The 13,977-nt window shown below is 39.8% G+C and overlaps 1 protein-coding gene across 1 annotated transcript in view; it reads right to left on the minus strand.

The window, feature by feature from the left end:
• The window catches only part of syt9b (synaptotagmin IXb), a 39,387-nt gene extending 37,824 nt beyond the window's left edge, over positions 1-1,563 (minus strand). The window contains exon 1 of the mRNA XM_054777325.1: positions 1,119-1,563. Within this exon, the coding sequence (XP_054633300.1) occupies positions 1,119-1,266 (148 nt within the window). The 5' untranslated portion in view covers positions 1,267-1,563. The remainder of the gene's footprint in view (positions 1-1,118) is intronic.
• Positions 1,564-13,977: the final 12,414 nt, after the last annotated feature.

Consider the following 13,977-nt stretch of genomic DNA (forward strand, 5'->3'; position numbering starts at 1 on the left):
TTCGAATTTCACTATCACTATCATGGGTTTTCAAAATAAATCAATTAACAAATTACCGCTGTTTCGTGGTTCAATACGGCCTATTTTTTGTAAAAAAAAAAAAAAAAATGTACATATTCTTGGCCTAAATTAAACGAAAATACAAATATAAGGCGTTCAGAAGAGATGTCATATGTAGTATTCTACACTGGTCACTAGGTGTCACTACTGTGGGCCTTGAGTTTGACATCTGTGGTTTAGATCAAGACGAGGGTTACCATCTGCGTGGTATGTGTATGTTACATTACGACTGAATTTAACTAGTTACAGAACCATTTCGAAAATGAATCAAAACACTCAACAATAAAGCCCTCATTTCCAGCGTGAAGTGTCTCAACAAGATGAGGTTGTGTGTGTGCACTTGACTTGGCTGCCTCCACTGACTTGACAGGACAGTTGTTCGTTGTGGATCAAACTATGTGTGCGTGCATTTAGAGCAGTCTAATACAAGAGGAAGTGGGTCACAGCTCCTCGGGGAACCAATCTGGTAGCTTGAACTTCCTCTTCATCATACATGTTTAATGATGGATTGTAACGTTTTTAAAAGGCAGCAGCCCAGCCTCAGATGCAATTAACAAAGTCAACGTTGGAACACACGGAACAATAAATTTACATCTTTCTGCTGTTGATATATGAAAATAGACATGCTAAATCATATGAATAAAATATCCTGCTGTATTGTTTCCCTGAATAATAATTTTCCAGGCTTTTTTTCTCAGTCTAAATATTCAGTTTAACAGATTTTCTTTAGAAGCAGGCAAAAGGATTTTGCGCTGAGTCAAACAAGCAATATTAACTGGATCGTAGCTCTAGGCTTGTTTGTTTTTCTGTACATGTATAGTGCTGGGAGCTATGGGAAATGTCGGGTGGGGCTTCTGTCTCACTATGTACAGTCCATTAGAATAAAAAAAAAAACAACTCTCCCTTTCAGCTTGCTCCACAGACTGATGATGGACTCTTAAGAGGCGCAAGCAACAAGTTCACGTTTGCCACTTTTCTCACAATAGAGCGAACTAAGCATTGAAACGTGTGAAGTCTAAAGAGCCATAACTCATGAATGGTGTTACTTGGATTCTTACCAGAGTCGGAGTAACGAGGTCTGGCCAGGTCCCTGAAATAGTAAATGAAATCTAGGCAGTTGTCGTCCTGCACCTCTCCCTTTGAGCACAGGTCGGAGAGCAACTCAAGCGCCTTTCGACAAATCTCATCCTCTCTTTCTGCAGGCATTGCCCTCCAGCATCCTCCTGACTGCTCGGCCACCCTGGCTGATCCTTCACCTCTGTCACACCGCCGGAGACGCTCCACAGGCACGGCACCGCGGCTCCACCCCTGGATGACTACGCATCTACGAATTAAAACGAAACCTGAATTTGGAAGTAGCTGTCATGCAAAGATTGATGTTTCGAGGAGTTTCCCTCAGTTTAAAACATCACTGTTGCGTTTTCCACTTCCGCGCTCTCGACTGTTGTTTCTCCTCTCCGCTACCGAATGAGCGACTGGAGGTTGTCTGCTCTGGGTGATCCTCTCAATGCACTGGGATGCTGAGACACACAGGAAGTTATTATGCCTCCATCAACACATCTCCTCCCTCTCCTCCTTCAGCCAGTCGAAACAGCAAGGTCCCTTCTCAGTGTGGTCTGATGTTTAAGTGTTTTTTAAGTGTACTGGAGAGGTATCTTAATTTTTGTCAGATAGGTAAAGATTTGATTATTCCTGCACACTTAAGTGATGAGGTAATGTCCCCAGAGCCACCCATCTGATGTAGTGCTAAGAGGCTTAAATAATGAGAGGTAATGCATGTGTCTGACCTTTACTGATAGGAGCAATAAAGAACAAGCACGATGGATAAATGATCCATTAAAGCCCTGATAAATCTAATAAAAAGCTTCCTGTTCGTGTCTCAGTCTCCTTGTAAGTCAGGCTAAAATGATCAGAAACAGCACAAAGCAATACGCTTTTTTTACATTCACTGGTTAGATTTGACTCTAAATTAAATTAAATGTAAAATAAAATTAAATTAAATATGTACAGAATGTAGTATCACCGTGAACAGCCCAATAACACATCCCAACACTTTATCCACTTTCCTCATCCATTGTGAATTATCACTGATTGTGTATTTATTTTATGAGTGGTCTATGTGGTCTGACGGGGTGTCCAAACATTTTCCCCCAAGGGCCGCATACTGAGAAAGGATGCTATTTTTCATTTTGTAAAAAAGGTTCAAACCAGTCCAAAATGCTAAGAAGTTATATATATTTAAAGGTGAAAAAACAGTCTGCGTGTAATATTTGTGTATCAACATTTCAATTGGATCTCCTCTATAATGGTATTTTTAGAACGTGATACAGGCCAATAAAAAATATCTTTGGACTCTCCTGTTGTAAGGGCAACTTTAAGAAACTTTAAGAAAATAAACTTAACTTCTCAGCTGAATTTACTGGCATTATTACAACATATAACTCGTAGATGAGTCAACCGTTTAGTGATGAACTAACTGCAAACCATTCATTCATTTTCTACCACTTATCCTGAGCTGGATTCCCCCCTGGTTGACCCCAGACTGGTCGCCAGTCAATCACAGGGCCCTTACAGACAAACATGTCACTTACATTCACACCAATGAGAAAACGTTAGTACCCAGAATAGACCCATGCCAGCAGATTCGAAGTCAGAACCTCCTTATTGTGAGGCAAAGGTGTGAACCACACCAAGCACAAGTCTAAAATACATGAAAGGTGTCAATGTAAACAGAAAAGTAATTTTCATCATCATTTTGTGGCAGGGGGCAACCATCAGACACAGACATCAGATCACTGAAATTTGACGTCATGTACTTATGTACTTCTTGTCCATAAGTATACATGAAAATGCAGCATAAACATAAAATTCAAGTAGAGTAATCCCTCAGTTTATTGCAGTTAAGTGGTTCCAGATCCGACTGTGATAAAGTGAATTTCTGCAAAGTATGAATCCTTATTTATAAATGGAATGTTTTTGTAGTTAGAACATAGAAAACCTGTTTGCGGCCTTCTAAATAAGGCTTTTTAACATCATAAGAGCCCTCTAGACATGAACTAACACCTCTATAGTCATCTTTTCACTCGTATTACCCAATATATTAGACACAATAAGAGCAAATAAGACATTTAGGACATACATAAGACTAGTGCTTGTGTGATGTTCCTATAAGTGTGTTCCCTGCGGGAGCTGAATGGCAGACAGACAGGAAGTGACGTTCAGGATTCAGAGTTGAGTTTTAGCTGGGCTAAGTACACAGACAGTAGTCTGTGTTTTTATTAGGGACTCTTATTAGGGATTATTTTTGCCTGTTGTGAGATAATTCAAACCTTCAATAAAAGTCTGTTGTCTGGCAATCCAGTCTGGTATTTGTGTGTCTCACCAAGCATTACTGACACCTCGTAACCAGTGTAGAATACTACATATCATTCACAGCATCTTTGAATGTGTCTTCTGAATGCTTTACATTTGTATTTTAGTTCATTTAGCCAGTTTTATGCTTGAAAATGCATAATTTAAAAATGGTTTCAATATGCATATGTATTGACTAATAATTCAACCACAAAACAGCATGACTTATTAATATCTATTTTTTACAACCATGATAGAGTGAAGCCACAAAAATTCAAACTGCAAAGTGGCGAGGGACGACTACAATCTTTCGCTGTCTCAAAACGTGTTTGTATTCATTTATTCATAATCTAATGTTTATCCAGTTCAGGGTCCTGGGTGAGCTGGAACGTATCTCAGCTGACTTTGGGTGCGAGGCATGGTACACCCTAAAGAAAAGAAAAGAAGGTCAAAAGAACTAAAAAAAATAAAATACATTTTTAAAAAAACAGGAGTAAATGCCCCTTGAGTCATAAATCATCAACTACCGAATCATTTTGGAGCAGTTAGTAAAAATGTCTATTTGCAACAGGTGAAAGAACGTGCCAGCAATACACAGCCTTTACACAATTGCCAAAAATGTTGAGCAAAATGAGGGCCCCATGTATCGTGGCGTATTCTGCATGTAGGCAACGGCGGCTCTGCCGTTCTTTATCATGCCCACATGTCACCTTGATGCTAGCACGCTTTCACGGAGCAAATCAGAAATAATGAAAAATTCAGTAGTTGAATTGTTTTTGGATTTTCTTTCTTATTGCTTATAAGCTTGTCGGTGTATTCCTGTCAATAGAAAAATACAATCCATACAGTTGGTTCAGCATTCATAATAATAGGTGCACCTGCAATTCACCTCACAGATGCTCCGTTGTATTTGAATTGTGGGTGATTCAGATTCATTATTGGAGAGGATTCAGCCAGGCTGAGAGCCAGGCCCAGCTGCCTTCGAGGGACAAAGCGAATCTGTTCATCTCAACACCGGCTGCTCTGTTCTTCAAAGCTTGTGAAAGAGCAGCGTCCGGTTATCAACTCTGAAATGAGGTTACAGGGATAGTTGATACGTTTCACGATCTTGGCTCCAAATGCTAATTGTGGTTAACTGGTCTCAAATTGACTGATTCATTGTAGCATTTAATGTCAAACACAAGCTAATTGGGTTAAATAGTGCAACTATCGATATATAGACTACTGCAGATTAGGACTGTCAAAGTAATGTATCATGAAAGATGCCCAATGATGTCCTTATTTGATTATTTTTATGACAAGTTCTTAATCACTGTAAAAAGTTACAGCTGTGCATAACAACAACAAACACTAGGCCATTTGTACCGTGCTTGGGCCCGCTTCACACCTAAAGTGAAGATGAGGTGGGTCAGGGTATGGCACGTTTGCGTGCACATGTACACATGCACACAGGCAATGAGCCAAGTCATGGAATGACTGTAATTCGATCGATCCTCGCAACAATAACTGACGCGTTGTCATAGAAATAAAACAGAAAGAATAAAAGTAATCCAAAAGGCAAATGCCACTGCACGTTTGCTCACCTGTGACTACATGTCAACCTGTCATTTCATTCACACGATCGCTCATCACGCAAGTCATTCTGAAAAAAGACTTATCTGACCACATCACCTTCTCCCAAGACTTGTGTGAGTCATTCAAGGTTTCACTCAGATGGCGGTTGGGACGGTTTTCAACTTGAGATGGTCCTGTATGTGCCATCTTGAGCAGAAGGGCCTTGCAGGCACTGCAGGACCTCAATCTATTATGGCAAATGGTGTTACTATGTTGGTTTTCTTGCAGACTGAGGTCCCAACTCTCTCTTGAGATTATTAACCTGCTCCTGGGCTCCTGGCCACACCTGTCTCAGAATCATCTCAACCTTACCGCACGACGTAAAATCTTGCATGGCTTTCCAGAGTGGATGTTATTTTGCATTTCAGTCTGGTCTTGTATCCCATTCCAGTCTTGTGCAAGTCTGCAAGCTTGTCCTTGAGGTCCCTTGAAAGCTTTTTGGTTTTAGGGACACGAGTCTGTGACTGTCAAATTTGCACAGTTCCTTCTCTGACAGCCAAATCCATCGTCTTTAACTTTAAAGAAGCATCGTATCCATTTCTTCGTGTTTTCTACAAGTATGATGGAAGATTGTCACTGTGCATGTGCGTTAACGTGTCTACATTCCGGTACAGTAGGTGGCGGTATGGACCTAAACGTTGTTTGCGACCCGCCATAAACAAAAAGAAGAAGAAGAAGAACGCATCTACATCAGGGTAGCTCAGTGAAGTAACAATACATTGTGATTGTCATTAAACCTAATTAATTGATATACCTGGGGTTAAGTTGGCATTCACCTCAGCCTTGCTGCGCCAGGCAGTCTCAGAGTAATTACGTTTGTAAAGATGGGGCTGCAGGAGGTCAGACCATCCACAGAGAGAAAATAAAGTGAAAGTGTAAGTAAGAACACAGGCAGAGGAGGTCAAAAAGTAGTTATAAACTATGTTAGTAGCAGGTATCACAAAAGTACACAAAATACCAGTGATGTGCAGTCAGGGCCAGCAAAGACTTCTCTGCTGGTCTAACTACGACCAGAATCAGAGAAGTCAATCAATAAATGCCAACGTTACAGAGTGTTTCAGGATGCCTGCTGATGTCGTGGAAGTTTGGTGTAAATGAAGGACAGGAGCCACGACTGCAGGATGCAAGTTTATTATGTACATGTATGGATTCATATATGTCAGCACGTCTGTTTTAGCAAAATTCCAGACACCTTCTCACCCCACACAACACTTCAAGACTTCAAGACTTCAGAGCGATGTGCACTACATCCTGTTTACCTGTGCTAACAAAATAAGGGTGTCATAAAAAACAGCTTACACCAGCATTGAGGCAGCAAAGTATACGAGTGCTAATATGGTAGCTCAAGACTCATAACTCATAGACAAACCTTTTAAAAGTTGTTTGATATTCTGCACCCAGGTTAGTGTCTATTTAAGTGCCTGCAGCATCAAACCTTCACTCATAAACGACAGCATATGTGGAAATGTTTTTTTCATGAGCTTTTTAGAAGTAAGCATCTTTTGTGAAAGTATACGCCTGTGAAAATAGATCTGTGAGAAATTCATAGTAAAGTTGATAAAAAGGTGAAATCATTAAACAATTCATGGGCAAGTTCAGACATTTGATCCAAAAAGAACTGGTCTATTTTTTCATGTGTTTTGCCTTATAAGTCCATATTTATACTGGTACATGATTGACCAGCAGAGGGCACTGTGACACTGCTAATAGAACCCACAGATACAGGAAGACGAGGAAGAGGAGAGAGGAAGGCTAACAGTTTTATGATACAACCCGGAGAGAGCGTGTGATTAAAGTTTATAAAGAGTTAATAGGCCTGCTTAATTCTACACCACCCACAGAACACTACCTCTTTCAGAAGAGTCTAACAACGACAACCATTTGTCCTTTTTTTCAATAACTCCTCCTCCTTCTCCACCCCAACGACGTATGCTCGACCACTCCTCTTCAAAGGTAAATAACATTTATCATTACGTATTATTATATCACTTTTATTATTGTTTTTTTCATCAATTATCCTCGTTTAATATTACTACTGCATCCAAACTCATATTTACATACATACGCATATACTGTATATGTATACACGTACATGTAGTACCTATATCATTGGTAATATTACCTTTTCCCCTACTTAGGAACAAGTCGACTTAAGAACGGTCGTCTGGAACCAATTGTGTTCGTTGGTTGGGGACTTGTAGTGTGTGTAGTGTATTTTGTATAAAGGTTCAGCTCTTGCAGGGACCTTCTCTGCTTGTCTTTGCACTTAAGTAGCTTCAGTAGCTACTTCAAAGGAAGCTGTAGGTTTCTGTTTTCTGCCGAGGGGCCGTAATCATATCAGTGTGTTGTCTGACAATATCTGCCTTGCAAATTTAACTTGACAGCTTCCTGGGCTCAAAAGTTTGGTTATGCAGCCGAGTAGCCCCTAACTGTGCATGTGAAAATCTTTTTAAAACGTAAACGGTAATGATTTGATGATTTAATAGTTTCTTTCATGATATACGGTCCCTTCTTATTAGGCATAATATCCAAGGTAATATTTTTTTTTACAGTACCGACCAACTATGACCTAACATGAAGTGGTATTTGTACATCGGAACGGCAAGTATAACAAAAACACACGACACTTTAGTATGCTGACACTTCAGTGTGGGTAAAAACCCACGACACTTCAGCATGCAGACACTTCAGAATTAGAGTAAAAGATGAGAGTTTATTGATGGTCGGTGTTCATGAATATGTTCATGTTCATGAATCCACAGAGGGCAGGGAACGCAGCAGCACAAAACACAGGCGGTCAAAACGAGTAGAAAAACAAGAAGAAACAACCTTACTTGAACATTGACAACAGCCGGTGTCACCACGAGAGAGTTGTTAACAATCTGGTGAGGTTTCCACCTTTCAGAGGGCATTTAAGGGATGCCATCAAGGATGATGCAACAATGATTCCACATCAGAGCCATCAAAGGTGTGCTGCCAGAAAGGAATGCAAGGCAAGGGAAGGGGGGGGATCTTGGGGATCTTGACACCATCATTCATCAAAAGATAAACAGACATTTAGATTTGACTCTTGTTATGTTGTTTGTGTTTGCTCACGGTTTTTGACAATGGTTGATTACAGTTCAAGGATGAACTATAGCTTCGTTGAGCAGAACTGTGTCGTTTTTACCATCTTGGTGTGCTGGGGGGTCTTCCCAGTCGTATTTTTCAAGCGATTTTTTGAAACAGTGTCTGTCTGGTGTGAAAATGAAGCCACATATTTTACAGAATGAGTCAGATTATGCATTTTCTATTTACAAAATAAGATGTGGAGACAAACACAGACTTTGATGTGTCTGAAAATATGATATTATAGTTAGTATTCAGGAATAAAAAGCATATCATTTCAACAGGCCTTCTTCCGCATCCAAAAAACAGCATCTTTTTCTGGATGTCTATTATTCAATACCCACTGTCTTGCCAGCTGTTTACATATCCTTGAACTTCCTCTGTTATTCTCAGCAGATGACATCCAATCATTTCAAGTCCATATGTAATAAATTGGGCATTACATTTTTGCCAACAGAAAATTGTCTGTTTTTGCGTACAATTCTAGCCATTTTCTCGCGATGGTAATACCTGAAGAATGCCATGAACGAGTAGGGCTTTGTAAGTTTCATTTCTCCTCATTAACGTTTGTATAGTCATGATTGTGACATAAGCATGTAATTATGCATTCCAACTCGCAATCTGCATACATAGCTATTGACTCATCTACCCACACCGCAACACACAGCTCGGGGGATGTGGTCCTGCCATCGCTGAACGTGAATCTATTCACTTGTCTTGCTGAGACTCCATGGATATTTTAAAGGTCTCCTCCACAAATTGTAATGAATATTTCATAAGGGTACATCTTAATGTCTGTTGGTGTGTATGTGCACGTCAGTGGGTGAGGAATGCACATGCAGAGATGCGTGGTTATTGGCTGGTTCATACATCACCATTACCACAAGCATGTTACATACGTTGTTGTCGGGTAATGTATGGTACGTGCAGTGTTTCCACTACATGTAATTGATCATGGCGCACCGCCACGCCTTAAAAATGTGTTGTTTTTTTAACTTGAAAACAATATTAAGTAATGTATTGTATGAATGTATATATATGCTATATAGATACACATATTGATTATTATTTACGCACATATTGACCACAATTAGTTTAAAAACAATTTAAAATATCATAAAAATGTTTCACTGTGCTTTATTTTCGTAAACGTGCACCGGAATTGCTTGTCTGCCACATTGCCACTTGCGCATGTGTGACCAGGTAAAAGTGCGCGACACGTCATGCGTCGACGTTCACTTTGTTTCTTATTTTCAAGAGAATGAAAAATAACCCATAAAATGTGTAGTCAATTGACAAAAGCTTGTCACATGCTAAGCCTATCCATGCCAGCGAGTGCGGTCGCGCAGGTTTCAATCTCATTAGTCTTTCTGGAATTTTTGTTTACACATTTTGCATGGCTCTCACTGCCTCTCTGGTGGCAGTTTGCTAGCTCGTTTTTGTCCCACAGGTGAGCTACAAGTGGCTATCACGTTCATGGGGTACGTCAATCATTGATCATCATTGCAACTTACTTTTTTAGAGTGTCGCTTAGCAATCCTGCGCTACTGTTATCATGATACTACTTATGGCTTGTCTTCAAAACACTAGTTGTGTGTCTGAGCTGTCCAACAGAAACACACTGTAAGTAGTGATGCAATCACAAGGGTCTCCAACGGTTAGCTTGTAAGCGGTAGCTCACCAGCTGATGTTGAGTAGTTCACCAAAGAATATTTGGTTCACCTCTCAGTATTTGTATACGTAAGTGTTCTATTCAAACATGACACCTTTATTTAATGACAAATGAGCACACTGAGTGGAGATGTGCACAATAGCTAACCGCTCCGTTCTTTCTGTCAAAGTAGCTTTAAATAGTGCTGCAATTTGGATACACCTGTACTATCATAAACCTTATACTCTTTATACAGGACAGATTTCTATACCAAAAATATTTTAATTGTTTATTTTGTTAATTGTGTTATTTTGAACAAAATATATATATATTTAATTGAACATTTTATTTCCCATGCATTCATATTACTCTAAAACAAGCATCAAATTAAATTTTTTTTTTTGTCAAATAGTACAACATGTTGTGCTTTTGTAGTAGTCACATAGTACTATTGGACTAAATAGGTCCGGTAACAAAAGGAGGCTGGAAAGGAAGCCCTCCCATGCAGCCCACCACCACAGCTTCAAAAAATCCTAGGGGAAACCCCATGACAGTGATTGATCGGAGTGTAAACATTGTGAAAGGTTGAGTACAGTACACCTATCCGTTGTTAGTTCTACAATGCCTCATTTCTATTACTATATTATAGGGGTGTCGCAAGATCTCGTGATGAGATTTCTCATTCAGAAAAAACTGTCTCACGATAGTAAATCAAACTTATTGATTACACGATAAATGAAAATGAACTTGATCATTTTGCCGGCATGCATGCATGCATGTCTGTTTTCCTCATCGCTCACCTCCAAACAGGCAGGAAGAGAGTTCACTCTGTGCATTGGTTCAGCAGCATCACACGTAATATAACAATGGCAAAAAGAGTGACACGTCTTCTCAGTTACACAGCCTCGCTTTGTCTCTGTGGAGGAGGCTGGGCCGCTAGCATACACACTAACACAGAGAAAGAGTGACGACTTGGGAGGAGCAATGCAAAGTAACGTTGAAGAAATCAGTAGGGAAAAAGATGCTTGCAAAGCCAAATGCCACAGCCCCCGTGCGGGAATATTAATGAGCAAGGTGAGCCCATCAACACAAACAAGTCGGTATGCCGAATTTCTTCGAAAGTAGTAGCAACATAAAAGGCAGCAAATAATATCATTTAGCGCAGGGGTCTCAAACGCAATTTACCTGGGGGACGCCGGAGGTAGAGTCTGAGTGAGGCTGGGCCGCATCAAGCATTGGGAGTACGTCTGGGAATCTCAAGGTAGCTCACGATACCACACGCGATACATGGCTCACAATAACTATAATATCTTGATACAGTAATAGGCTGAATCAAATAAATAAATAATTTCACAGTTTATATTTTGCTGCATTCAGCTGGGATAGGCTCCAGCCTACCCGTGACCCTAATGAAGACAAGCGGTGTAGAAAATGGGTGGAATTTTTTTACCACATTTTTTAAGTGACTCAGTCACTCTTAGTTCAGTGTAGGCTTATGTGTGCATCCTACGAGTAACACTGGCTTGCCGCAGGCCGTATTACAGTAAACTTTGAAGACAAGTTGCGGGCCGCAAAATGTGACTCGGCGAGCCGCAAATGGCCCGCGGGCCGCGAGTTTGAGATCCCTGATTTAGCGTCAGTTTGTAGGACATTTCAAAATGCACCTGCATTGTTTTGTGACTCGGTTAAATAAAAAAACGTTTGTTTGTCCAGTCATATTTTTTCATTGTACTCTTCTTAAAATTTGTGTTCAAAATCTCATCTTGTTCTCCTGGACCCAATCTCGTGCATCGTCGCGTCTCGTGACTATATTATTGTTTTCATGAATTGATTCTTACATATACTGTATGTATTTTACAGTACATGAGTAAATATTAATGGCCCAGACTGATTTAATACATAATAAAGTGCAACATTAGAACACAATATTGTTTTTTTTAACCCTGATACTTTTCACTTTTCTGATGTGAGGCTTGTACTGGGTTTATTCTTTTTCCTGATGTTTCCATGCCCCTTTTAAAAGCAGGTTTATGCCTAGACCTGCTCATATATTTTTCCGATGCTCAGTGTTTCAATATATTAAAAATGAAGTCATTTATTTGATTTGGTCAGCTTTAGAGAATGGAAGAAAAGTCTGGGATGTTGTAACAGTTTGAGGCGAACAGCGTTTTAGTGGCTGTGGGTCTTAAAGGTCAGAATGCCACCACAAACCCCTTTTTCCTACTGCTTTATTGTTTGTTGCTTTAATGGTTGGTTACAATGGAACTCCACAGGTCAGGTAAATGGTAATGGGGTTGGTGTGTGGTTGTGGCTGTGTGTGCAGCTCAACAAGGCGTGTTATTATTCATAGGGTGTGCTGCTCTCTCGTGGTGCGTATGTGCTATAACTTCAGGGGTCCAATAAAATATCAACGGGCAACAAAAGCAAGATAGTATAATATAGATGCTACTGTCAGCTCTTATTGTATTGCACTTGTCTTGTTCACATTAAACTGTCCAACCAAGCAGTTGCCTTTTTATATGCAAACATTCTGGCATACTGTTAAAAGCTGACATGTTCTGTAACAAAAAGAGTATGAAACAGACCCAGGTGGCTCTAAAAAGCACCAGATGGAGACCAAACACGAGTAAATTGAATTATTCATAACGGTAGTGACAGGCTCTGATCCCAAATCACTCAGAATGAGTGTAAATCAAGACGAGAGCTATGAACTATGAAAATCAGTAAAACTTTGGTGAAAGTGTTTTATCTTGTATTCTCAGTTGCTGTGAAAAATGGCAGTTCATTTCCACACACATATGATGCCATTGCAGTCAGAGAGTATAGCGCAGGCGCGTGCGTTGAGCTTCACGGCTGGTGAGGCACTGACTCCTTTGGAATTAATACAGCTCATTAAGATGATAACCAAAAAAGAGGAGAATATTTCACTTTGTTTCAAAAAATGTTGGCAAAATGTTTTGAGATACTTCTTAGACCCATTTATTTATTTATTTTCTAAACTGAAAAACATTTGTGTTCTTACATTTTATTTGTATTTGACAGGTGTCGGCAACCTTTGACATCAAAAGAGCCATTTTTCCTGCTCTTCCAGTCAAGAAAAATGGTCTGGAGACGCAAAACATGACACAGCTTATAAACTCTTTTTAAAATTTTACCTGTTACAACAAAATAAGTCAACTAACAGAAGTGCAGAGTGCATACAGTTGTGATAAAAAGTTGACATACACTTGTAAAGAACGCCATCGCCATCGCTCGCTTGAGTTTCCAGTTATTTCCACAACTCTGATTTTTCTCTGCTAGAGTGATTGGAGATAATTCAGTGCAAGCATATTGAATTGCCTGTGATGAGTCAAGTGATCGGCCTCACAATGGCCGAGTGGATAGCATGTTGACCACACAGTCAGGAGATCTCCACTTGGGCATCTCTGTGTGGAGTTTGCATGTTTTTTTGCATTATTTGGATATTTCATACTCTTTTTGAAAACACACATTTTCTCCACTTTGGTGTAAAACAAAAAACGGCGCAACAAGGGTGCTGAAGAGCCGGGTTGTCGACCACTGGTATATGAAGTACGTGCAGCCTTTTCTTCTCCAGGAAAAGTTCTGATACTTTGTTGTAAAAGTCTGATCACCTCCTGGTGAGTTTGGTTATAATCTCCATCTTGACAGTCAAATTCATTTGGTCATTCATTCAGGAGAGCATTACGATATATTTAATGCATTTGATTGTCTCCCAAATTGCTGTTTTTTTCTTCTGTGTAAGGACGGCAGTAACAAGCACCTTCACACCTCCACGCCATCAAGCGTGGGTACAGTTTTCACTCAGTGAGAGAGTGAATGTGAATGGTTGTTTGTCTCTATATATGTCCTGGAATTGACCCTAAACAGGATAAGCGGTAGATAAGCGGTCTGTTCATATCTAAGTCCTGTCACAGAATAAGGATGGATGTGCTAGGATTTTTTTTTTTTACCTATTTATGCCTATTTTGTCATTGCTGTTGACAAGAAGAAATGAGATATGAGGTTTCAAACTTATGGTAATTTAGGGGGTTAATGATGTTAGTTTTCCATGTTAATCCAGTTGTGATGCAGCTGCTTTGTGTGAGAGCTGAGGACGTGTCACTGGGTCACATTACAATAAAAATAAGACCAATCAGCTGTGAGTTGCTAATTTCTTGCTATTTCCTATTTTT

This window comes from Dunckerocampus dactyliophorus, chromosome 5 (genome assembly GCF_027744805.1).
Source record: "Dunckerocampus dactyliophorus isolate RoL2022-P2 chromosome 5, RoL_Ddac_1.1, whole genome shotgun sequence".
In the NCBI taxonomy this organism is placed as follows: Eukaryota; Metazoa; Chordata; class Actinopteri; order Syngnathiformes; family Syngnathidae; genus Dunckerocampus; species Dunckerocampus dactyliophorus.